Source organism: Nasonia vitripennis, chromosome 1 (genome assembly GCF_009193385.2).
Source record: "Nasonia vitripennis strain AsymCx chromosome 1, Nvit_psr_1.1, whole genome shotgun sequence".
Taxonomy (NCBI): Eukaryota; Metazoa; Arthropoda; class Insecta; order Hymenoptera; family Pteromalidae; genus Nasonia; species Nasonia vitripennis.
In genome coordinates, this window is record NC_045757.1 from 9124839 (window position 1) to 9152607 (window position 27769).

The 27769-nt window shown below is 46.5% G+C and overlaps 1 protein-coding gene across 1 annotated transcript in view; it reads left to right on the top strand.

Annotated features, from left to right (window-relative positions):
* Positions 1–16460: 16460 nt before the first annotated feature.
* LOC100120603 (locomotion-related protein Hikaru genki) overlaps positions 16461–27769 on the top strand; it is a 42351-nt gene continuing 31042 nt past the window's right edge. The window contains exons 1-2 of the mRNA XM_008218087.4: positions 16461–16832; positions 26294–26385. Of these exons, the coding sequence (XP_008216309.1) occupies positions 16748–16832; positions 26294–26385 (177 nt within the window). The 5' untranslated portion in view covers positions 16461–16747. The remainder of the gene's footprint in view (positions 16833–26293; positions 26386–27769) is intronic.

Here is a 27769-nt window from a genome sequence, read left to right on the forward strand (position 1 = left end):
GTCTTAGCCGCGCATCGACAGCTCACTCTCGATTTTTTAATATTTGAGAAACTAATCCATGCTGATCTCGCGTTCTTCGAAACAGAAATTCCATCTGGAACAGTAAAAAAAGGGGCGCAGCTTTCGCTCGTTGCTTATTTACATTCCTGGAGCTCGCAGTGCAGGAGACGAAAATAAAAAACCATAACGCTCTCAGAGCTTTCTTTATAAATAAAAGTCGCGGCGACAAGAAGCCCGTTGCGACATCGAAAATTCATAAAACAATTTCCGGAGGATCGGCTCGGCGGCGGCCGGAATGATCTGGGACGCGAGCCTCGAAAAAAGCTCTCCCGCGAATGCTTTCCGCGCAGCCTGGAAGTGCCTTTTTCTCTCCTCTCTCTCTCTCTCTCTCTCTCTCTCTCTCTCTCTCTCTCTCTCTCTTTCTCTCTACCTCGGCCCAATCGATGTTTGCGCGCATCAAATATACAAGCGAGTGTAGCGCGCGCTTGTGGATTCAATTACATTTGGGATCGCGTAGAAAAATTTTGTTTCGGCCTTGGCTGCCCAGGCATACGTATAGTGTGTTCGTTATATGGACTTGTTTATGTAGATGGCTGAATTAGCTGGAACGCCTGAACAGGTATAGCTATAGCCGCGCTTCGCGAGCAGTGAATGAATTTATATCGGAACGGTGCAGGTTTATATAAAGTTTATTACGATTGGTATACAGGTAAAGTTGTGCAAGTATACTTGAGCAATAATCGTAAATATGGAACAGTATAATATTGGGGAACAGCCGAACTAGTCGTTTGGTATTATCGCGCGTACGTAGTTTGGCGAAGATTGACTGCGATTTTATAGGTCACTGTGTGAGTTGTGAAATATTGATGTATCTATACGTACACGTACGTATGATCTCTAATCGCATCAAGAAAAAAAATCACACGAATAATCCACCTGGTCATCACCGTCCTCTATAAGCATTTCGGATCGATACCGACCATCACCACAGAAGCGATTGCATTATTCACACGTATACAGCGCACATCCAGTCCAGCCGCACAACAGCATCTCGCGCAAAACCAAAGCCTCTCCTCAAGCGGCAAGTGGACCGATTCATTGCGCCGCGGCTATTCACGCTTCAATCACGCGCTCGAGGGCTGTATACGCGTAAAGCTCGTTTACACGTATACGCATTATATCGATAGGCGGCCACGATGACGCGCGTGCTTCGGAAAGGCGGCCCAGGAATGCGTATACGTCCCTTCGTTAAATCATCGACAGGGCTTGTCGTTCGTGCCCGATACGACCGAGCGTGAATCGCCCGTGTGGCCGACACGATGATTCTCTGGTGGAAAGAAGAGACTGTGCGTGTCGGCACAGAGCGTTTGGTCATCTGGTTGCTACAACGAACTGCGAATCGGCTGGAATCTGGAGAATATAAGTCGATGCATCCGGTCTCTATATCTCAGCGAAACATGCTAATAAGGCTCCGCATTGCAAAGTCTCCCGGCGCACTTTATCTTCCGTCTATATACGACAGCCACTGTGCACACACACACACACACACACACACACACACATAGCGTCTTCCCGACTCCTCGCAAGAATCGAGAAAGCTAGAAAGCAGAAGACTCCGCTTTAAATTCCTGCTGAATTCTCGGGGCGTGTTTACCCGCGGCTGATCGCATTTTCCTTCGATTTTCCCTGTGCACTGTGTGCTCTGGCATGTATACGCGAGATCTTCCTCGAGGAGTTACACAGCTTTCGGCTGATAAAAATATCGTGTCTAATCTCCATCTCAGCCAGCCGTTTCCGACCACTTTGCTCCTCGCGGACGGATGTGATACGCGGATATAATAGCTCTTTGCGATGCGAAGTTGATTTATTCATCGATGGGGTGTACGCTGTGGCGGTTAAGAAATATTCGAGTATCAAGCGTCAAGTGTATAAAGCCCATTAAAATCCCGAGTCCACATTTACATCTCTTTCCTTTGCTCCCATTCGCGACAACGCGTCGTTACGTCCGCGGGTACTTTATGATTTCATCTTGTCGTCAAGGTTACACTTGAGGAGCTGTGCCGGTGCCTCGTTGAGGAGGATTTACGACGGTCGGCGGCATCTTTGAGTCAACGTATTCCCTCGCGACGGCGGCAGCCGGACGAAATACTGTTTGACAGAGAGCTGCTGACCAGCGCTTCCTCTTTGTCGTCATAGGGGGGAAAAGGTGATTTCACCGTTTTGCCCGACCGGGGGAAAGAAGGTGAGGTAAGGGGCTTACACTGTCTCGGAGTAGCTGCTTTGAAAGGGAAGATTCTTTTTCTTTTAATTTTACAAGCGAGGTTGCTGGATTTTGAGCTGGAATTCGAAACGAACAAAAACTGAAGGAATAACCGGATAAATGACGTATCCTGCACTGTCAAAGAACGGAAAGCTTTGTAATTTAATATTAAAATCATTTCATTTCGTAACGAGGACGAAGAATAAAAAGCCTTTGCGAGGTATTGCAACACATGAATCGAACAAAAAGAACGCGATTGTTACCGCGTCCCATTGACTCATCCCAGTTTTATATAAAAACAAATGCATACAACGAGTATCAGGCGAAATTTCCGAAAGCTTAATTAACGCAAAATACCCTGAAAAATTAAAGTCGGAAACTGTGACGCAATGCATGTCGCCGAGTATGCGTGATTTTCAATTAATTAAAACGCGCTCGTGGCGTCATAAATGCGCGAAATTTTCCGATTCATTAGGCGGGAAACTAGCACGCGGCGCGCAATTAGAGATCAAAGAATTTTCGAGCTGCTCACCGTCGTCGGAATGTAAATTTTATATCGCGGCGCAAGCTTTGCCTCGAAAAATATTTCCAGCTCGGTTAAAAGCTCGCGTTGCACACCTTTTTCCCGCGCGGCGGCGTGTATCGCTTTGAAAATATTTGTTTATATTCGCTTACGTTTTTGTTTTCTTTTCCGTTCCCGAAAGAAAATACTGTTAAAATCCGGAAGCAGGTCAATCTTCACAGCGATCGTTTTTCCCCAATACACAAGCCCTTTTGCGTTTGGATTGAAAAATTTCATATTCTCCCGCGCAATTATCGCTGATTGCTCGTATACAAATACGCGTGTACGAGCGTTTCCGGCTAACCAGCTCTCTCTCTCCCACGACGAGTTTCATAATATTTCAGTGCCTCGTGTGTGTGTGTGTGTGCCCAGCCCGCGACGCGGTCCTCTAAAAGCTCACCGCGCGACCTATGCATGTGTTTTACAGGCGTGCGCTACTGCGATCTTGCATTAATGCGCGCACGGCTCGTTTTTAATGGCTCGTAAAGCTTATAAGTAACTGGGGAGTAAACTTTTTAATGAAACTTTACATTTCGCGATATTCGCAGCGAGCGCTTTCAGCTCCCCTGTGTGAGTTTTGCTCGGATATAATAAAACTGGCCGTTTTGGGATTGTAATTGAAATGTATATTCTAATGCCGCGACTGGATTTTACGATCGCGCATGTTTTCTGTAAGGGTTTTGAAACAAGCTTCTCCAAGAGAATTAATCGAACATTTTTTTCCCTCGCTTCGAAGAGTCCCTCCTCTCTCAGACTCGTCTGACTGGTTCAATGGCTCTACTACTGCGCGCCTCTCGAGGATTCACGAACTAATGCCCGCGTGTCTTTGTCTCCTCGACTTCCTCCTTTTTTTCGCGTCTTCCGAGTACCACGCTATATCCATCTCTCTCTTAACGGCGCAGCAGACTTTAAACATCGAGTCGTTACCGAGCGGTGAATGACTCCTCTCCGGTTTTTTTTTGCGTAAAAAGATGCATTTACGCGCGAGAGGTGCTCCGCGAGACGACGACGACGAGGCTGGAAAGTCAAAGTGAGAGCGGAGGTATGGAAACCGCGGAGGATCGTCGCTCATTGTTGTCTCCCCGAGAGAGGTGGAGGCTGCAGGAGATGATATGCTCGAGAGTCCCTTAGTCGGCTGGCACTTGTGTTCTACCTGCCCGAGCTTTTATTTCTCGCTCGCTCCGAGTTTTTTTTCTTTCTCTCTGTTTCCATGGGGTTTTATCGCTTCCGATGGTATCTTTCTGCGTGCTTTGATTTTTTTTTAAATGCACGATTAAACGAAACATTTTTCAAACGCGCGGCTGCACACAAGCCAAACGAGCTTCTAAATTCAAAACTTACCGCGCTTTTGCAAAACGTTATTTGCGTTTTCAAAACCAACCAGCGTAACTTTCCCTCATCATCAAGGCAAACAACCGCATCCACTTGCCCGATCCACTTTCGCTCCTGTGACTCGTCGACGAATGAATTCAAATCAGTACTGGCGCACCACCCCCGAAGCGTGTTTCTCTTTTGCTCGTGCGCCTTCGTAAACGCGCGGCTGCGGTGCTTTGCGTCTGTCTATTACGATTCCGCGCATCCGCCCGCTGATACGTGACGCGCGCTGAGTAATCACAATGCTCGGCGTCTGCGTCGCGGATGATTCTGAAAAGTTTTGCGCGATATGCGCGCGCGTTTCTGTCGTTCATCCTCCCAGGCATCGTCTCTCGACTGTTTGTAGCTGTATTGTATACAGGAGGGTGTGTAATGGGTCGTTGACTTGCGGAGGCTGCGCGCAGACAAAGGCTCGGTTTTTCGTTATTGTTTCCCTTTTTTCCTGTCTTGGTGAGCGAGCTTTTACACCGGAGGCGTATTTGCTTTCGAGTTGTATTTTATTTTAATTATTTTATGTTCCGCTGTTCAAACATTGGTGGTCGATTTTCGTTGAACGAATCATTCACCTATTAAATTCTTGACTCGTTATTTTTAAAAAAGAGCATACATCTCCAATAATCGAACCAAAAAGTGTGTACACTCGAATTGGAACAAAGTGCCCGGAAAAACCGTCCGTAACACCCAATCCAGGAAAAAATCAATCGAGCCTTCGTAAAAACGTACAAAGACTACCCCTCGATCTTCCAAATGAAGAAACAGCGCAATTTCCAGATTTCAATCACAGCATCCACTTACGCTGCAAATTTCACTCGAAGCCTCCCCTCCGCAAACGTACAAGCAACTGGTCCCTTTTCAACGAGGGAAAACGACAAGTCCTCGCATTATTCGCAGCCTCTTTTCGCGCTCTCCTCTCCGAGAGCAAAGCGACGAATGAATTCCCGCGTAGTATCATCCGCGGTCTCGAGGCACACTCGTCCCTATGGCCTTTTTCCGCTAGATCGCTTCCATCTATGAGGCGCCGGAAAATATTTTTTTCGCCGCGATGGAGATGATAGGGCGGACAGATCGATCTTTTTTTTCACGGTTGAGACGAGGCTATACAAGCACCGGACCGATATCGATCGTTGCGTTGTTGGCTTCGTTAGGTCGAGCTCTAGATTTTTTTAGCATTTTTTTTGGGGGAGGGAAAGTGTTGTTTTGTAGAGGTTCCTGAATTTCGAGCTTTTGTTGGAACGGCTGGCCGTAACGTTACCGCCGACAGAGTAAACTGGTGCGTGAAATGCTTCATCCTTGAATGTTGGAATATTATTGTTGTAGCGCATTTAAAATTATTAAGTAGATTCGCGTGTGATTCAAATTTGTTATGCACTCCAGCGAATTACTGAATTTCGTCCATAAATTCCAGAGCGTGTAATCCCATCTACTATAATTGATATAACGACATTCCACTAACTAATTTGTGGTCTAAGCTGATTATCTTTGCGGATGACTAATAATTCCACTCGTAAATGTACCCACAAAGGATACCTGAAGCATAGAAGCACTACACTTCATATATAATTCGAGCGAATGATTATCTCCGACGACCGGATCGTAATCCCTATACGTCATCGAAATCATGTACCTACATAATTCACGTACACACGAAATCAACGCATCGCAAACGGTATTTCAACGCCGATTCGAAATTCCCAGCTCGCGAAACTTTCTCTCGCCGACTGTACCTTGAAAAAAAGACCGAGAAAAATACACAAAGCCCTGTCTGGACTGCGTAAGGGCGCGAATTTTCCTCGCTCGTCCACACTCTACACAGACGTACACGAGCGACGCGCTCCGACAGTTTCGATGTACTTCGAAAGCAATACGCCGTGAAGGTCGTGAAAAAAAGAGCGAGATAATGTAGTAGGCATCGATACTTTTTTCTCTGCCTCTCGCCCGTCGACGAGGACAAATGCATTCACCAATAAGTTCGGCGGTGGAAAGGTCGAATTTACGATTTCACCGCTGTCGGAAGAGTTTCCGCGTACTGTAGTGCTCGCTCTGTCGCGCTGAGAATTTTATTAAATGTGCATTTGTGAATGGCGTTCTGTTTGTTTGAGGAGAGATTATTAGGAATTCGGGGAATTGCGCGAATGCTTTCTTTGAGGTGTATGATAAAGGTTCTCATAAGGAATTCATTTTTGACGGTGTCGTTGCAACTCTATTTTTATTATTTTTGTATAAATGCTGTTACCCATATATGTACTCAGCGTATAAATCTTTTATGGGCAGGTTTAAAGTTGTAGTTACATTTCCCAGTTTGTTTGCGCAAGACGCACATTCGCCTCATTCCAGCCCAGTGGGCAAGCCGATTTCAATAATATTGCGGCAAAATTCTCAATAGGATTTACATACAGTAGCGTTATTTAGCTGAGGAGTTCGCCTCGTTATATTTGGGTCAGAGGTTCCCCGTAACGATGTCGTCGCTATAAAAATAGTAGCGCGCGCAATCAAGTTGAAATTCCCGACGACTGTTGCTGTTGTGTATAGCGTCGTATAACGGCCTGGGAAACAGGAAATCGTAGGAATTTCTTCGAGCTTTCAGCGCTCTCCCTCTGTGTTTCTCGTTTTGCCATGGTTGAGAGGGTAAGAAAGGATATTTTCTTGTTATTGTACATAATTCAGTCGACGTTATACACTGTTTTAAGGCATTTTGCGTTTGTATCGATTATGCTACTTCGATTAATTGCTGCATACATCTATACAGGAAACTAATTACGAAATAAGGCCAAAGAAAATAAGAGAAATCCGAACCTGTCGATACAATCACACTCCGTAAAGTTACACCTCTCGCGGGAATACACATACGCAGCCGCATCCTATATAGCCTATGTGCGCAAGATTCGCGCGGCCCCTTTCATGTTCGCTCGTTACATTACACGGCCAGCTATTCCGTAGTCGTGAGATAAAGCCTGCAGTTTGATCGTAATGCAGCTACACGGTCCACACGGGGCTTTAGACCCTCTTTTGCCAGACACACGAGTTCCACCGACACACTGCCTCCTTATTCCCTTCTTTAAATTCTCTATACAGCGTAAAACTCGACTAAAACAGAAGGACAGAGATTAGAGAGCCGTAATTTAATCACTTGTCGTCAAAACGCTTACCTTCGTGTCCGCAAGCATCGCGGCGCAGTAATCCTCGAAAACAATCAAAATTCCATATAAACACAGCATTCAAAACGCGGATACTCCGCATACGTGCAATCTCAGCTTAATTCCGCCCACGCGCATACCCATCAAAGACGCAACGCTCGCGCATACGTACACAACACAGTTGCGAAAGTGCCCCCGACGCTATAACACACGCGGGGCGAAATTATTACAGCGCGAATGATCGACCATATTCTCTCGGCCAGCCGTAGCGCTACATATGGCATTCTCGCGTTTACAGCGCGCCTCCCCTGCAGGACTGTTACACGCACAATACGCCGTCGCCGCGCAGCGAAGCAAATGCGCGCGGATTACTCGGAATCCAGGGACACTCTCGAGGGCCAATGAAACGGAATACGTGTACGTGGCAGAATCGTTCGTTATGCGCTGCACCCGTGTATGTTTGTGTGTGTGTGTGTGTGTGTGTGTGTGTGTTACGTGGGAGAACGGGGAAACAATTTGGGAACGTTCGTCGTTATCTGCGCGCGGCGAACGTTCGGGATATCTCGAGTCTTTGATCGGACTTTTTATAGAAGAGGGAGAAAGAGGAAGAACTAAGGATACTGGCGCAACTCTCGAGACTCGAGTCGCGGGCGAGCTTCCAGCGATGTCTCGAATTTATTATTCTCCTCTCTGAGCTGTGTCTCTTCTTATCCGACGCTGCATCGATCTCGCTTTTCTTCCGCGTCTTTCTTTTTTCTTGCGGCAGACGCGAGAGATGATACGGACGTTTGTCGTAAGGCCTCTTAAAGAGATGCATACCGCACGTTTTTATAATTTAATCGTTATACACCCTCTCACTGCGTTTCATCTGTGCGTCCCCGGTCGAAAATTTCTCCATCCAAGTCTCTCGTCCCACATGGTACAACCTTCGACTTTTCACCCTCCCCCCAAACATCCGGAGTTTTTATCGCGCGTCGTCGACGACGACGTATAAGAACGATAACGCAGCCAAAGAATGGCGCACGCGAGAAAAAGGGGGAGACCATTTGTCGCGAGCCGCGCCCGGAGGAAATGCCGATCAATCTCGTCTTTATGCCGCTGTCATCGGGCCCTCAGCCCCCGTTTGCCTCGAGAACTTTATTGCAATCGAACTCCCGCGCGCTGATACGACGCGTAAGGCTGGATAAGTATCGATGGGCGATATTTTAATTTCAAATTTACGAGAGCTGGCGATTTGCACTTTAGATGATATCGCCGAGCTTTTTTTTGTAAAACTTCGAAGATAATTCACAAATCCGCGTATGACCATACGCATTTTATCCAGTCCGGAGAAATCCACGGAAACAAAAACTTTCACTCCCAGACGAAGAAACGCGATGAAAAATAGTGCCCTCCTGATTTTAAAGAATAAAACGCGCGATCCCTCTGCATAAAGGCTCAACTTTTCAGCCAATCGGTTCGCCCCCATTGTGCGTAATGATGGACGACGAGTCGAGGAAGAGATATCCTTCGCGTTTCGTACGAAAAACTTGGGGCTCGCCGCGAACGCAAGAAGCAGCGACTCGTAATGGAGATTTGTCGGGCGTGCTCGTGAGTTATCTTCGCCTGATGAGAAATAAATGTGAATTACGCCCGCGAGTTTCGAGGACTTTTCGCTATGACTGATTTCACGCGGAAGAAACGCAGGGGCTTCTGAGCTATTGCCGGACTGACTTTGGCCGATGAGCTATGTGTATTTTCTCGTCGAGAATCTACAGGGTCACCACACGAGACTTACCCCGTCTCTCACCTCTATAGCTTCAATTTAGAGCCGTCCGGTCTCTCAAATCGTCGATGGCCGCAACAATCGCGTCCGTCTCCGGAAACGCTCTCGTCTAGCAGGAAATGAAATTTGTTTAGGACCAGCGACTCTCCCCCTACACGCAGGAACACAGTGTACAGTGGCTCGGCCGATCGCAATTAACGCTTTGTCTTTTGAGCCCGCAGACTGGGGGGATGTCCCTTGATTCCGCCTGTGTGTTATTGTCCTCGACCCTATACCCCTTTCCGTCTTCTTGCGTCGGGCGAGATATCCGATCGATATTCTATTAACGAGCTTTATGGCGGGACAGGACAAAGAAGGCGAGCGTGCGGAAGAATTCCTCCGCGCGCACACGGAGAAAGAGCTACTGCGGACGTCGTCTTGCAAGCTCTCGGTACATTGACTTTTTCGATTCACGAGGAGTGGGAGTAGGGGGGTGAGATCGAAAGTTTGACGCTCCCGCCGTCGAGCTTGCAAGCTCCGGATTTATTTATGCTCTGGTAATGACGGACCTTTGAGCAGCTGAGAATGGCCTTTGTTGCACGAGGAGCTTATAGCTCAAATTTAAAAAGCTCTATATCTAAGCGAAGATCAGCTTCAATCTCTCAGTGGAGAGCGAAATCTGACTCGCGTTCCCGCGACAATGGAATTTCGAATCTCGCGCTATAACAATAACTATACACCCGCGCGCTACTACTCTCGAATGTGGATCGCTCGTGGAAAGCTGCAGCGGCGTGCGCATGAAATAGTCGACTAATTAGACTGCGCGACTGCGAGACACGACGTGACGGGCATTATTCCCTGGAATCGAGTTATCTCGTTAGGCAACGCGTGAGCGCGCAGCCGCGAAAAGACGTTTGCGCGCGAAATTAGTACTTTGCGCGCGCAACTGATGTACAATGAAGATGATGGCTTCGTTGAGGATTCGTCAGACGTTCTCTCTCCCTCTTTCTCCTGCCGCTGCTAAGTATGCGTGTATGAGTCTCGGGAGTTATTGTCTGGGCTGCTATACTTAGTTATAGCTGTACTTGCTCTGATTGTATTATGAACGTGGTGATCATACTGCAGGGGGTAAAAGAAGAAAGAAGATCCGCAGCTCTGCCAGCTCGAGTATAATAGAATTGGACTGGACTGCCCCCCACCGCCTTATTTTTCCAGTAGTTTCTGACTGGCGATGATAGGTGGCGCATGGATGTGTTCTGGTTTCCCGTAGTTTAATTATGCGCGAAGGGTCTAGATATACGGCGGTGTGTCATCTATGCCTGCGCTGCTTGGGCTACTCACACTATAACTGCAATAAAGTCTAATTTATTATCCAATGGTTATCTTTATGGAATCCGGACATTGAGGGGAGATAGAGATATCGAGATGAATTACAGATAAATTTAAAGCTTTAAAATAGGCGTGGAGTCGAATCAACTCCCAGCTCCGATGTATTCGCTCACTTGAGCGCAAGTGCCACAGTTAAATTCGACTGTAACTAACTGTTACATGCTTGCTCCTCTTTGATTATCGATCGAAGCCGAATCGGTTGAACAGGCATCTAAATTACAGAGTCAAGAGGTTACAGGTGAATCCCGTGATGCACTGGAGCACCGGCAGGTACATTGGAACAGTGATTTTAGATTTTCACAAATAAAGGACCTCTTTCTTATCCACGATTCATTCGAATCCTTCAATCACAAGTCAGTAATGACAAAGTAATCAATGTATCAAGCCTATACTTATACGTGTTCGCGATCGACGCTCTTCGTCCAGAACAAGTTTGGACAAACAAAGCTTTCGCATAGAGGCCGACATTTCTGAGGCTACTTCCGCAGGGAAACGCGATAAGGCGGGACGATAGCAGCTGGGATATGTTTCGTCTATCGTAGAAGTGGTCAATAGTATTCCTGGCCGAAAACCCGACGTTGCAATCCGTCCTGTGCGTGTAGCTACAGACGTACGCACAGGACAGACTCGGTCGAACGTTTACCCCGAAGCGAGATGCAAATGATGCCCTCCTGATAAGTAATTAAATCGAAGTCGGGAGAGCAATTCCGAATCGCACTCGACTTCTTGGTGGATCGCTGTTTGGGAATTAGAAGTATTGTTGCTTTAATTTCACTACTTTATTCCATCTCGAACCAAAACGAGAATCCCATGATCTACTACAAGCCCGTAATCTTTCTACAAGTCGGAGAAAAGTCCGCAGCGCCGCATAGGATGCCGCAGTCCGGCTAAAATACATCATAAGAATATACGTATAAAGCCAGCTGAGCTATGAAACGAGTCCGTCACGTTAATTGCGAAACTTTGGCTCGATTTTCCATATTTTCTCTTTTTGCGCGCAAGCTCGAGGCCTGATCGAGCTCAAGCTCGCGGAAATCTTCAAAGTTTTCCTCCGTCTTCCTCATACTTACCTCTTATCGCCGCGCGCTTTCCACTTTTTCATTTCCTATGAGCCGGAGAGAGAGAGAGAGAGAGAGAGAGAGAGAGAGAGAGAGAGAGAGAGAGAGAGAGAAAGTTGCCCTCGCGGATACGCTCGCGTAGTGGTTAAAGCACTGACTCTCTGTACATGCGAGTACCTCGGAATTCACTTTGATCGACTAGAGCTTTAGCGTACGTGCGCTGCAGTCGGGACCCTTTGATGGCAAAGCAAGGGGGATAAAGGTGTGGCAGAGGTGTGTGAGTAGGGAAAAAATGTTTCGAGTGCGAGTATACGCTGAGTTTGTAGGGCAAGAAATGCTTAACCTGGATTTCGAGGCGGTGGAGGCTGCTATTAATTGTGTATGGTTATTAAACTTTGAAAATTAGTTCGAAAAATGTTCGGTTGAAATTCTCGCGATGCCATACATATCTATATGTGGAGGAAAGAATAACAGTATAGTCACGAAATGAAGAGCGACGATAAATTCGGGCCTGAATCACCGCGGACCGGAAATTTCTAATCCCGGAGTCGATCGTCTTAAACGCTGGCGTCATTTTCCTCCTAAGATAAGAAGATATCTTTATGGCATCATTCGAGAAGCGACGATGAAATCGATAGAGGATAATGCGATGGTATCGCAGTCTCGGCGATGTTATCCGCGATAAACGTAATCGTTCGTCATCCAACCATTTCTACGAGAGCTTTTTCGATGTACCATCGGCTATCGCCTATAATCATCGACCACGTGAGACCGCGAATAAAGAAACGAACACACAATTCCTACCAGACGCGCAAATACAGCACACGCCTAATCTTCTAATACCATAACGGAGCCGCCGCGCGAAACAAAAGAACAAAGGATAGAAGCAGTATTTTTCAGCCCCCGTTCGAGTCTCCCTCTCCGGAAAAATAAAAGCAACGCGCGACGATATTTCGCTGCAAGCAAGCAGCGCTTTCTTCTAGCTGCGCTTTTGCGAAACGCGTAAAATCTCTCCCTCCACCCTCCCGGCGAGCTACGACGTCGATACTGCGAATTTTCCGCTGCACACGGCTCTACGAGAGAGAACTGCTGCGTGCGTGTGTCTTCCGCAGGTGGATCGGATTCTCGAGGGGAGCTTTATTTTAGCCCGATGAATTTCCGCTGTTTTTTCATACCTCTAACTTACGTCTCGATGCTGTAAAAGCTCGGAAAGCTTTCGAGGAACGATCGTTTCCGATGCTCTGTATCGGCTGCAGTAGCGTCGTTTTACACCAGAAAAATCGTGTGTACACTCGGTTATTATCGGCCAGGAGGTGCGAGTTGTTTTCTTACGCGGTGTTTATTTTTTAACGATGTTGGTTCTGACGACGTGGCTCGGGTAGATTGGTCCCGCGCGAGAGCAGATGCAGTGATTTACGCGCGGAGAACGTGTTGGGGATCGCGGAGCTTTATGGATAGTTTGTTTTGCTCGTCTCGCTTTAAACGTTAACTTTTTGGAATGGACTGTAATGGACAATTAATTAGAGCTCGCTGCGTAGTAATTCTCTTTGCCGCGAGCTTTTACAGCGCGTGAACATTAAAAGCGGCAACTTTTGTATAAAAAGTGTACTTTGAACTTACATTTTAACGCACTGGAATTACTCGGTAAGGACTTTTAAAGTGTCTGTATAACTACAAAGCGCTTTGCTCCTTTTATCGATCGGTTTAACCAGGAATTTAAAGGGACTAAAGTGGTTTGCCGAGTGAACGTAATCGAAAATATAATAAACTCTGCAGGATCGACACATCTAAATCTCTCACGAAGTCTATTCTTCATTTAGCGCCTCCTTTGGCCCAGTTTACGACTTGAATGGCCAGCACTTGATCTTCATCTGGCTGAGCTATATATTCCGTGATCACTGAAAGTTCGCATCCAAGTAGTCGAGGGCCGCGTGTAGTCAGACGAAGGAGAGCTGACGTGAGTATAAAAGTTTACGACTCGTACTGTGTACCTTATGACGTATCGGCAAATAAATTAATAGTCGAGTCCCTCGACTACGATGTTTGCTCTAAGCTTATTTGGATCATCGAGCTTTTATGGAATGAAATCGTGAGACGTGCAGCGCAACGAAGTTCGAGATTTATTTGTTTCGCGAGTATGATGCTTTCGAAAAAACGGCCTTTCCCGGAAATTCGAGCATGCAATTTGATAGTCTATTTCGGACATATTCACAAACTTCTGCTGGAATTCGTATAAAATCAATCGCTATTGAACTTTGGAATACCAGGAAACTCGCCGAATAAACGCCTCATCCCCATTTTCCGAAACTTTTTCGGAAATCGGAAGCGAATTTCACAACCATTATCTCAAACAAAACAGAACTTCGCTGTTTCAACTTCAATAACTTCTGTCCGGTCCATCTAACCCCGACCAAACTGTACTTATACGATCCCGTTCGGGCGCGAGAATTGAAAATTTTCGCGGGAACTGAGCCCAATAAAAAAACAGAGCTCGAAAATTCGAAATCGAACTTTCCGCGCCTAGCTTTCCACCGTTAATCGACTGCATCGAAGAATTCCGGGAGTTCTCGAGCAAAGTTCAAGGACGGAAGAGACGATGCATCAACGTTTAGTGTATACCTGCAGCAAAATGGATCCGCAAAGTTCGGAAGATTCCGCGTGTAATGCATCATCGGCGCTCGATGGGATATTTCAGGAAACAGTTTGCCCTAGAACTGTGTGCATCGATTTGTTTTAAACGAGTATTCGTTGCATTTGTTTTCAATTAAAGTGTATTGTAAAGTCGATTGATATTCCTGTTGATCGAATATGTTCCACGAGTATTGCGAATTCGTATAATCATAAAAGAATCGATTAGAAAATCAGCACAAACACGCCGGACCACATCCGGACACTTCGACTAGATCGATACGAGGTAATCCTCTGCCAACATAATTCAATCATCGCATCAGGGTTCAGTCTTTGGTGAGTCCAATTCATTTCTCAGTAAGCTCGTACAGGATCGCCACAAGTTGCTCGCGAGTTTCATCGCAAGTTCGGCGATCCGTAAGCTCTGGCGATCCCATATCACGAAAAGTAGAAACTGGCGCAAAGCGTGAAGATCTCGATATCAATGCGAGAAGTCACGCGCCCTATGATAAATGTCGAACGTGTGTGTACCGGCGGCCGACACATGCGCGGAATATTTCTGAGCGATGCCATAAAGAGAGTGTACCGCTCGCGTGTGTATAGACACGTATGAATGCCAGGAGAGAAGGCCAGGGGCGAAATTACGAAGGGATATTCGGCGTATGGTTATCCGGCTAATTCATCATTTCGGGGATGACGGATTGACCGATAGATCGGGACTATATTGCAATGCGTCGGAGGGGGGGGGGAGGGATTGAGGCTCGGTGACTGGCGAGTTTTCAGTCTTTTGAGATGTGGCTCAGTCTGGACGTCGAAAATTGTTGTGATACGGCGGGGTTTACTCGGTCATTGCTCGAAAGCTTGCTCAGGCGTTTCGAGAGAGAAAAATGAAAACACAGATCGTACAGATTACAACGAACATCAAAGCGACCGCAGTATAAGCCAAACCACGTATTATTAAAAAAGAATCCCACGATCGTACAAGAAACGAGAGAGAAAAATTCGCGTGTTCCTCTGAAACGACCGGCCAAAAGGAACCCCCTCCAGATATCTCTTTGCCGAGCCGTAGAGCAAAGAGCGAAGGGGGCCAATTAAAGCGAAAAAGTACCGCACTCTCTCCCCCAGCCTCCCCGGCTCTCCCTCTCTCCGTCTAAATTGGGCTACGTGATTTCGTGCGTCGCCATATATGAAAGCTCTTTGAGAAATTACGTGGGAATTTCCGAGCTTTTCTCAAAGCTCCAGCCGCGAGCCCTCCGAACCATGGCGAAGTGGAACGTTTTCTACCCCCTCTCCGAGCGCATAGCTGTGCCACAAAGACAGCCTCGGCTCTTTTCTCTCCCTCTCTCGGCCTCCTGCTTCGAAAACAATGGCACACGCTGTGTGTTGCGGAGCGTCGAAGCTGCGTAAGGTTTAGCGCTATGGAGTTTGAGAAATCTCCCGCGGGTAACGTCTTAATTTCGGGGTGACGAGTTTGTTCGTCGATCCGCGTGGATTTATATTGGATAGCGAACGATATTGCTTGATTTACGCGTAAAATATATTCTGGAGGTAATGTAGGTATTTCTAATTGGGATAAGCGGCTTTAGCATTAATTCAAAGCATGAATAACGCAAAGAAAACCGGTTCATCTATCGGCTTAGCCTCGCGTGAAGGTGAACCGTTGCAAGGAAGGGATAAGCGCTGGTCACGCATAAATTCTCGAGTGCGCGAGTGCCGAGCTAACAATAAGGCTTCCGCTTGCCGTACCCTCTGCTTTTCCTTCGGAGAGGGTGGTACACCCCATCTACGTAACTCGCGCCAATTATATTCCGTATTCAGAATTTCGAGTTCCCGGAATCGCCGGCTCTTTTGCGCAGCTGCGGGTTCGTTAACCGCTGATGAACATTCATACCGGTGTGGTTTCTTGCTATTCGCCAAATATTGTTGGCTTATTTGATCTAATCCAGTCAGGAAGGAATGGTATGTCTTTCAAAAAACTTTAATTGCTGGCAATTTTTCAGTAACTTATTGAAAATTTTCATCATTGAATCACCCGCCAAACCTCCAATCACCCAAAAAAAAACAAAAAAGCTCTAGCAGCGGCAGCAGCTTATCCCAAACCGCCTCAGCTTGCGCAAAGCTCAACAGCCAGACTGATCGCAAGCTCCCCAGTATATACAGTCGAACGTCGTAGCAGTGGAGAGGGGGGGGGGGCGCTCGAATCTGCGCGTTCGCGGCGCTCGGCGTCGAAAACACACGGGGGGTTGTATAATCGGCCCCTCTCTCTTTCTTCCACCCTCCGCAGCGGCGTGTGTATATATGCGCAGGCGGCATCGGAGCTCAGTCTCGCGTCGTCCGAGCTCGAGGTCGGACGCTCTTGGTATAGTCAACTCTTGACTAACTGCGGGTTCGTGAATGCTTGCGCTCATGCAACATGTAGACGGGCCATCGGCGAAGCCATGCTTCCTCGGTACTAGCGCTGCTACTGAGCGTAGAGCTTCGTTAAAGCTTGGCTGACATCTCGGCTCGAGCTAACAGTGCTTTTCTTTTCGTTGAGCCGAGTTTTCTTTTTTGTTTGCCTTTTACGTTATTCAGTGCCACTGCTACTGCCGGCAGACGATGAGGACGAGGATGACGTGGATGGCCAGCTGGCTTGTGCTCGCGCTGAGCATCGCGAACACCGGCTTCTGTCATGGAAAACAAGGTGTGTTGAGTTTGAAGGGTTGCCGAGTATCGCTTTCTTTTCGGTGTTTGTTGGAGGCGATAGGGTCGCGGTAGGGTCTTATGCGCGCGTGTCACGCAAGCCGTTTGATTGAATATTCCAAAATGTTTATAGCTTTTCTAATTCAGAAATATTTAATCATAGAAAAACCGTCTAGCGCAAAGTTCAATGCTCCGGCGTGTCTATCTAAATTCGTTTCAGTTCCGCGAAACGTCGGCGCAATAGTGCGCTTCGCCGTGCAGATATTGAAAAAAAATTTCACCCTCCGCACACACGACGCGCAATCTAAATACACAGCACTTCGTGTCTAGGAGCAATTTGTTTTCACGTGCGAAACACGAGCCGGCAGTTTTTGCTCAACGCTGTATTTGTTTTGTTAAAAAACAGCAATAACGCACAGCCCGTAGAAATTCCTCGCGTGATCTAAAGTAAACAACGTCGCCTTAAAGTACACCCACACATACACGCGTATCTGGTATACATACGCAAGCTCTGCGTGACTGTCAGATTTCAGCGCTTTTTTTCCTCGGCGCGCGTTATCTGCAGCTTTTAATAACTCGGCGGTTAATCATGCGCCTCGTGGAATATAATCAAAATTCTCTTTATCCACGAGCAAATTGAAAAAGCTTGCTAAGCAAAGTAAGTCTCTCGTACATGGTTCTTTGTATGCGTTACGCCTGTGCCAAGGCGAAGTTTAATTTAAAAGTGACCTTAATTTTTTAAATCTCATTTGTTCTCTCTCGTTGTATTCTCGTACATTTATAATTAGTTAGTAGATCGTGCAGTGCATGGTCGGACATGGTTTTATAATGAGCTGTAAAGCTCGACTCCAGCGGAAAATAATATTGCGTTACGCTTTCGAATTTTCAATAAGGTCGCCTTTCTTCGTTGTCGCAGTATTTATTTTCTTACTACCTTCTCGACGTTTCCGTATTTTCTTCCTGCGGGGGTGGCTTAGCTCGTTTGCGCGGCATGAAGAAGCCTTAAAGATACGAGGATAACTTTCTCGGTCGTTGACTCGGGGGGATTAGAGTAAGATTTCAGTGAATATATTAAAATGCAACACAACGCAACCCAGTAACCGCCACTCGATTTCGAGAAAGCGAAAAAAAAACTCAGACATCTTGTGCTGCCCCACATATGGCCGGCGTCTTCTCTCGAAAAAACCCCGAGAATGCATCGACTTCTCTCTTTTTCCCTTTGCACACATCTCCGGTCGGCGACTCACTAACTCCTACGCGCGCTCAATCGTTCTGGATTACCATTGTCGTGGAAGCCAATACGCGCGCGATGATCGATACCTCGCGGATGCTCCATCGTCTAGCGATGTGGCCGAGCTTTGCGAGCTTCACATGCCGGACGTCTCTCGTGATGCGTGGATGGAAGCGAAGCGGTTCTGTGCAAAGTGACCTTGAGATCGAAGTGTGGGATAAGCTGGAGCTTTAGGAGGAATTCAATTGCGACCGTTTTGAGAACCAGTTTTTTTATTATTTCGTCGTTTGAAATCGAGTACGTTTATTATCGTATAGTTATGGGCAGGTTGTATGTTCACCGTTGAAAGATCGCTGGTATAGTTGCCTGTTGATAATGGATGTACTCAGGCATGTATTTAGAATAATATTATATAGGAGCGCATGTTAACAATAATACGAGCGAAAGTAACCAGGATATAATCAAAACAACGCTGCACACGGTGCGTAGTTCAAATTAACGCTATAGGTACCCGTCAGCTGTATTACACAATATGCGTACACACAAAGAGTCGCGTTCAACGAAGCTCATTAACATTTGTAATCACTTGGCTCTATATCGATGCGTATATTATACGCATCATCGAAACCGCCTCGAATATTTCGCCAATAAACGCGACACAGCCAATCGACGCAGCTTATCCATCGATCCAACCGAAAAAGTAAACACACCACACACCGTACTCCATTATCGCAACATCGGACAACCATATAACGACGAGAGCACTTATAATAATTCATCAACTCGGCCCCGCGGTATTATAAATTAATCAACCGGTGCTCGTGAGTTATATTCGCGAGCGTTAAATGAACCGCCGTCGCGAATAGCGTACATTTGGCGAAAACTAATGCCACTATACAGCCGGTATACACCAGCAGTGCCGGTGGTCCAAGTTATTCGACGCGTTTCGCTCTCTCATAGCGTCGCGCGCACGCGCAACAATAACACTGAATCACCGGAGCGTTCGGCCGAGTGCTCAATGCTCTTTATTCATTTTCGGCGCGCTCGCGTAAGCTCGCGAGAGTATATAATTCGATTTCGCGCTCGACCTCCTCCTGCGATCATCCAATTTGTCCTGGCCATATAATGACGGCCACCGGAGAGATTCTCTCCCAGATCTTTTACTTTTTCTTTTCCTGCAAGCTCGAGCGGACGTACATCTTTGATCAGTTGATTACGCGACATTGGATGCGATCCAGCTTCGGGCTGTGCAAGTGTACCTACAGGTAGAGAAGAAAGAAGCTGCTGTCGCGAGCGGCTGCAGTGGCTCTCCCGAGAGGCAAAGGTCGCTCTACTTCGGGAGAATCGATAAATCCGCTTCGCTTTATGAAGGATCTTTGAGAGGAGCAAGCTTTTTTTCTGTTGTTTATTTTCGTTCCTCCTCGCAGCGTATGGACGGGTGAAGAGCTTTGAATTAAAGCGATTACCAAAAGGTTAAAAGTGTGCACTGAATCTCTTACAACATTCCTCGTCTCAAACGCTGACGATAAAGCTCACAACAGACACACGCGAGATTAAGCATCAGCTGCGGCTGTAAATACACACAGAAGCCCCCGGAAGTCCCGAAATAAAGCTTTCGCCGCTCTCGACTCGCAAGCTCCGGTATCGACTAATTGTTGAACTCGCGCGTTCGCTAATAGTCAGCTGCTGCTGCTACTCAACAAGCGCGATTAATGCACGAGAAAATGAGACGTGAGAGAGAGAGAGAGAGAGAGAGAGAGAAAAGCTCTGTGTGCGTGTATGTATTCGCTTCGCGACAGCCCGATCGAATTTGCGATTTTACGCCGTGGAGCGATAAATGTCGCGCAAGCGCGACAAACTGCTGCTTTATATTTCAGAATCGTCGGGATGCTGCTGCTTCTACCTCGGCTTCTACTTTCTGACAGATTTGATGTTCCCTCGCTTTTTCGGATACGATGGGGTCGATGTACAGAACTAACGAAATTCGCGAACTTTTGTTACGCTCAATACACACAGCGTACCTATATGTATTGTTTTGCTATCTGTAAAAGCAGAATTGATGGCATGCACAGTTAAAATAGTTAGAGTAAATATTGCATTTTGTTACATGATTCCTCTGCATTGTTCGCGCTTATTGGCAGGTATAACAAGAACGTTTTCAAATGCCGATCCTTAATTGCAGACTGATGCATTGCTCCACAATGTTTCAGATGAATTCGACTCGTATACTCGTAGACGATCGATCGGTAACTGGATTAGTTCTTTATCGATAAACCATCGTACACTGCTTTTTTCTGTATCCTAGTTTGAATATGTGCAAACGATTGTTTGCACATATTCAAACAAGATTTATTCGTCCATATAAACATTGATTCTATGATAATCAAGGAATCGAACAGTGCGTTGCATAATCCGGCGCGCAGAAAATTGAAATACTTATGATCGAATTCGACGCGCAGATAAGTATATTCTCGCCGTCTATTCCGGCGGCAGCAATTAATGCAATAGCAAAAAAGAAAAAAACAAGAGCAGCAGCAAGTTTTTTAATTAATGAATTAATTACTACCGACGGCTGCAGCAGCTCGTCGTGGAAAAGATAATGCAAACGATAAAAAAGAAGTGCTCAATGAGCTAAACTCTCTCTCCCTCGCAGCTAACGTAATAACGCAATTTTTCCAGCCGAGCTAAACTGTAATATCTCGTTGCTTAGTTCTCGTTCATGAAATTATCCCCCGAGTCTCAATAGCAAACAGTTTCCCAGTGGTTGTATAATTAAATGCAGCTTAAAGCTGAAGTTTCCATTGCATCTTCCCAGCAACAGCAGAAGCGGCAGCAGTTGCTGCGTTGATTACTTGTCCTTACTTAGATTAACTCGCCACCTCTCGAGTCTTCTCCCTCGACTCAACGAGATGCGAGAAAAATGCGCGACAACTCAATTAGAGCAAGCGTCTTTGCTGTTGATTGTTATTAAGTGCTGCTTTCTCTCGTAAGACCTGATACGGCATATTATTATGTTTCGCTATACTGAACTGAGTGACGAGCTGCGTTGTTGTTGAATAATATGGCAATATTATATACCTAAAAAATAATATCGTATTGTTTGTTGAGCTAATTGCGCATACGCGTGATTGAATTCGATTGCTATGATAGTATGCGATCATTGAATCAGACAAATCGCGGAGAGTTGTTATTTTGATTTCCAAATTACACGCACATGCATGCGTTCACTTCGATAATTATTATGGGTTACAGATCATTGCCGAAATTTCACAATCTATCTAAATTAAACATCGCCTATGCGACGAGTCAACGAAAAGTCCCGCATTGATATTCATTATCAAGAGGAGCTTCTTTACATGCAAATTAACGACGCGAAGCTTCACAATCACACTTAAGCGCGCTCGCGAGCCTCCGCGTAAAATCCGCGACCAACGAGGGCAGATAAAAAAAAAAGAACGACGTGCACCGTACCAAAACTGCAGCTATGTACAGGTATACCCATGCATAGCAGAAAAAAAAAATCAACAAGCCGAGCATTAAAACCGAGATGGGCTTCGCCTTATCGTGATTAAATCCTGGCCGACGTTGGTTATCGTAATATCTGGGCTAGCTACTGCGGGGACGAGGAAATGAAGTTTTTTCGAGTAATTGGATATGACGAGAGAGGTAGAACTCGCGGGAAAAAGGAGGAAGTTGCGTAGGAGGTTTTATGCGAGGCAGTAGTCGACTTTTGCCCGCGATTAATGTATGCGCGCAACGCGATGCGACAGTCTATTAGCGAACGGGATGGATATACCGTTTTTTGCTTGTTTATCGGCTTTGCTTTTAGTAGTTCATTTTTAAAAAAATTTTCTCTGCTACACACCGAATCGGCTTATTTCGATATGTGTATGATCTAATCCTCGAAATCACTATAGACAGATCCCCAAGCTCACTCTCTATTCCCATACAGACGTCGGTACGAATTCGAACATAAAATTCCTGATGCGCACGTGCTGTCTCTGAGGCAAAGGAAATAAGTTTCCTCTTCCAGCCCTCTTGCTTGTATAATACACCGGCTCTTATTTCACCAGTACATATTTTTCGCATATAGGGATTCGCTGCGTTCGATATGCGATTTTGAATTCAAGGCGTCTGCTGTGCGTGAGTTTCGATATACGCGTATATAGGCAGCAAAGCCTGGGAGAGGGCGAGAGAGACGGAAGGTGGGAGTTTGACTCGTGCTTCGAAAAACAATGCCAGTCTGTGCGTGCGCTATAGTATGCGATCTTTCCCCTTAGGATGGGCTTATACAGCCGTGTGCGGAAGCATGGAAATATGTTTATATTCGAGGAATGTGACTTTTACGTCTAAGGTGGCTATCTGCTTCTTCTGATATTCGTCTTGCATTGCATCAGAGGAAAAATTCTTCTATCGTAAATTCACGATGATAAATGTTTTTCTTTATTGTCGCCCGAAATCGCAGCCTTTATCAACGGTAATCTCCTTTCTCGAAGGAAAGCCGCACAGAGCTGTTCTACTTGAACAATCTCAAGCCATGCGGTCAGCGGCATAACCCACAAACACCACAGCATTAAGTCCAGCAGAGAACACACACGCACACACATACACGTGCGCGAACAAAGCTACGGCCAACATAATATCGGTCAATCCTTGGCTTAGGTCTTCATTATAACTTATAATGGCCGAGCGCGCAAGCGCGAAACTTTAAATCCAATTTCCCGCGCGACGCGTCGAAGCTGCTGTGGACTACTATAAGACGACGAAGGCTATCTCGGCGTTATAGTCTCTCTCGCGCGCGCGGCGCCAAGGAGGAGAAGAAGAAGAAGACGACGGCGAGGAAGCTGTACGTTGCAGTCGAGCGAAACTTAAGCCGCATTATCTCCGCGCCTCTGCGGAGGAATATCCCTTTGGCGTCGGCTGCTGCAGCAGCTTGTGTGTACAGATAGATAACTACATCGGGTATGGGGCTCGAGGAGCTTGCCTGGTGTCCGCGGCCTGCTGTGTCTCGGGAATGTTGCGAGCGAGAGAGAGAGAGAGAGAGAGAGAGAGAGAGAGAGAGCCGAGTTTGGTTTAAACGGCTGGAGAGATCAATATTTACTCTGTGTCTGGCTATTTGAATTTGCGATGCTCTCGAGAAGAGACGATGGATGAATGGAAGGGGATGAGTGTGTCCCCGATTGCTGACATGGATTTCTTGTATATTCTTGTTCCTTCGTTTACACTGGGAAAAAGATTCTGCGCGAGCTTGCAGATAGGCAAAACCTCACAAAATTTTAATCAAAATAAGGATTCGATGTATCGAACCTCAGTAATCGTAACAAAAAGATACTACGAACGTTCTCGAATCGCGACTATAGCAGAGCCGAATCCTCTCCAACCCTTATACCCCCAGTCCTCGCTCAGCCGAACATCACCAAAACTCCCACAATCAGTGCACAATTCCTGGCGGTTGGCGAGTATAATCGAAGGACGCCTCGAACGTAACCGACGCGTACACGGCTACGACAACGCCATTGTCTAACACAACGAATCGAAACCGAGTCCCTAATTAACCGACGCTTTCGTCTCTCTTAATCAACGCCGGCTAATGAACGATCTACTTGCACGAGCTACACCGACGAATTTAATCGTCGTTCTTCCGCAGGTGCTCGGAGGTAAATCAGCCGCGAGACGATCGTCCGTTTGGCCGGGACAGAAAAGAAGAAGCGCACTGAACTTTCCTCGACAAGAAGAGAGAGAGAGAGAGAGAGAGAGAGAGAGAGAGAGAGAGAGAGAGAGAGAGAGAGCAACTTTCACACGGCTCGTCGGGCTGTACGTAAGCGTGCGACTACTGTCTCCGACAAACGCCGCGCTTTACGCCTGTGTTTCGGAGTTAAGGGGCCGTTTGTTGCGAGCGTACGTGCAGCAGCCGGCGATAATGTGCGATTACGTCGAGAATTAGAAGACGGATGCTCGCGATAGTTTCAGTATGGGCGAAAGAATGAATTTTTCATGGGTCATTCGTAAGAATTTTCTCGAGAAATCCCTGTGCTATATTCAGCAGCCGTATGTATTATCTCGGACGCAGAATTTTCTCGCAAGCTCTGCGCAATAATATAAGCCTTTGAAACAATAACAAGCGCGCGCTTGGAAAGATAAACGTGTAAATGCGCGCCGTTATAAAGAATAACAGCGGAAGCCTCGTGCAAAAATGCAAATGCTCCCGAATCCCCGCGCTGCAAAGCTCGCCGTAAGTCAAGAAAAACTAAAACACTCAGCGGGTAGAGAGAGAGAGAGAGAGAGAGAGAGAGAGAGAGAGAGAAAGAGAGAGAGAGAGAGAGAGAGAGAGAGAGAGAGAGAGAGAGAGAGAGAGAGACAACACGATCAAAACGAAACTCGATTTAAATCCCCGCTAAAAAGTGCCGAGAGAGAACAGCGTCGGCAGCTATATCCACTCGGTCCGCCGCGACACAAACAGCGCAGCAGTATATAGCCCTGGACTACGAGGACCAGCAGGCTGTCGTTTGCATAAACGCTCGCGAGAACCTTCCGCTCGCAGTTTTCTCTCCTGGGCGACCTCGTTGCATTAGGATAATTAAAACGAGAAACTTTCGGACGCTCGAGATTTTTCGAGCGAGCGGCTCGACCGCTTTTTCTCTACGCCGCTGCTGGAGTAGAGCTTTAGAGGGTTCATTACCGTTTACGTGCGCAGGCTGCGATTATTTTGCATTGACCGCGAGGAGATTTTTCGGAGGCTTTTTATACACCACAAGGGCGTGCTTTGAGATTTTAAGTTTTCTCCGCACTGGGTGTAATTGAAAAATTCAAGTGGATTATTTTACTCGTGAATTAATCCGTTTATCTTCGCGCGTTGTATATAGGAGTATCCTCAAATTCCGCGGTAAAAGTTACAAATTTTTTGAAAACATCGCATACGCTTTTCACAAGCGAACCGAGCCCACATGGCTAAAAAAGAACTGGCATAATAGCTTTAGCCTCTCCAAATCGGCTTCCAGTGCAAAATCGCCGCGAGCGCTCGGTTTAATCTATCAGTTGCCGCTGAACTAGCGGCAAATCGGGCCAAGCTCGCGTAATCCAATGAACGATTAATTAACTCTATTCCATTTAAGGTCCGCCTGTCCCCCGATCCGCAAAATCTATTACTATTTTGCAAATAAATCAGTCACGCCCACGAGTCGTTTTGACCGATGACTATCACCTGCATTCAGTCGAGAAGTATCGCGATTAATTTACTCGCTGCTGTGCGATAAATCAAGTATAACCGTAATTCATGAACAAATAACAAAATAAAGAATTCAGTCGCACGAGTAATCGCCGAATGGTATTAATTAAACTGCCAGCGACTTTCTCGCAGCAGTCCGTCAAGTCTCAAAAATATTAATGAACTCGGGAGAAAATAATTCCCCGCGAGTAATTATTCTCGATGGGATTAGACGGGGCGCGCGCGCGCGACGGCAAGAATAATTTCTGCGTGAAAAGACTCGCGGAAGCCGTGCGGTGCGCAAATTGCGACGGCGACGCCCGCGCGCGAGTAATGTATGCGTAATTACAGTTTATGTAATAATGCAATGCGCATACATTACCCATTCGTACGGAAACTGCGTCGTCGCTCTCGATTCAGCTCCCATGTGTGTGTACGCCTCTCTCTCTCTCTCTCTCTCTCTCTCTCTCCCTATCTCTATCTCTCTCTCTCTTGCTGCTGGGATAAACCCTTTTTGCATTTGCGAACGCGTTAGCTGCCGCCCCCGTGTGCGCACTCGAAATCTCGTTGCCATTATTCAGCATCGCGCGCGAGTACGAATGATTTTCTCGCGCGCTCGAGAGATGAGAATTTTTCTTTTCCGCGCGTGCTGAGCTTTCTTTATCTCGTTACCGCGATGCTAATGCCTCCGGCTCTCTCTCTCTCTCTCTCTCTCTCTCTCTCTCTATGCAGAAATTTTTGGTTCCTTGTATTCAAATTTTTGGTGTGATCTCGACGCTACCTCGTATATAGGGTTCCCCATCAGTTTAGCCGTGTGAAAGGGAAGCTGATGAATAAGCGCAAGCCATATTTAAATATGAAAAAAATTCTTGAGCAGCGTGACTAACGACGATAAAAGCTCGCGAAAGCTCGCGGGAGCTCGAGATCCGGTATTCATTCGATATTCCAAGTTATTGTAATTTATACGCTTGAGAATATATATAACGTTTGGGGATTACAAATTCAAATAAATTGTCTCTCGTTACAGTTCGCGATACGACGACGAGTCCCCAGCTGGAGTGCAAGCTCGAGGGTCTACATCCCCTGCTGATCATCACTTACAAAAACATCACGATATCGGTGAGTACTCCGCTCGTTATATACAACTCACGAGTCCGACTCGAGAGCGACTTTTGTTTCGGCGCCAGCATGAGACCGTCCGAGATTTTTATCAGTTCGGCGCATATTCATGGGGAGAGTTTATTTTTACGCTATCCGGAAATACATATTTATATGCCCTCGGCCGATCACAAGGACAATGGAAGAGCAATGAAGCTCCGAGCGAGGAATCGTAATTTTCAGTGTTTTGGACAGTGGCGCGCTATATGCGATTAAAAAATAACGGCTATTTGGTCGAGTTTTTCTCTTAGGAGAGCACAGATTTGCAGGTTTACGCTAGTCGATGGACGAGGCGGATGAAGTGGGATTAAAGCCGAATGCAGAATTCGCGGTCGGAAATTTAAATCTCCCAAGATTATCGGTGTACGCGAACGTGTACGATTATTCGCACAAAGTGACTGCGTCGTATGAAAATATGAATAAAGAAAAGAGTTCGTACGCATGCCGAGTAAATTCCAGCAGGCAGCTCCGTAAGCTCTGATAAACTTTTTCGCAGCTTTCGTCAGGCTAAAGGGGTCAGATTTTTTCATAATTAAAGCTTCTACAATAGGTTGTTTTGTAGATTTTTTTAGCGCTCTCCTTTGTATTTTTGCTACGCGTAGGCATCGCTCCTTTATAAAACTTTTCAAAGCGCAGTTCTTCGCAAACAAAATTGGAGCGTAAAAAAAGCCCACAATGAAAAATGTTTTCAACTCGCCCGGATCTCATTGAAAAATTTTTAATTGACACATAATTGTGTACAAAAAAAATATCCTACAAGCAGCAATCATAGTACGTACCTGCATTCACCGGATTTTTCTCGAAAAATCCATGCCGTCTTCCCGTAGCAACGCTTATATTTGTCCCCCACACCCTCGACTCTCTCCTTATACCCCCTCGTTCTTTATGGCAGCAATTCCTCTTCCGCGCCTCGTTATCCCTTTTATCTTCCGCGCACTTTCACTCACGCGCCTCTTACGTACACATACCTCCGCTACACGCTCTGCTCGCGGATTTACGCCCCCATACCTATAGTCGTCGTCTTACGCAACGTCGCGTCGGCGAAAATAGCTGCGCAAAAACGCGCCTCTCCCTCTATTATGCGCCGCGTCTATCTCCCTCCCGAGAGAAGAATCGATATCCGTCGCGTCGAGAAAAAGAGGGAGTATTATACGGCGAATCTTGCCGGTAATGGCCGCGTCAAATTTCTGCCGGGAAGAGTTATACCGAGTCCGCAAGCGTGTGCGAATGTTTCGCTCTGGCTGAGAATTCCCGGGATTTCTCAGCCCGCGAGAGAACTGCGCGGGCGAAATTCACGCGGAGAGCGTGTAGAAGTATAGCGGGGGAGTATTTACGTTTTGTCCGG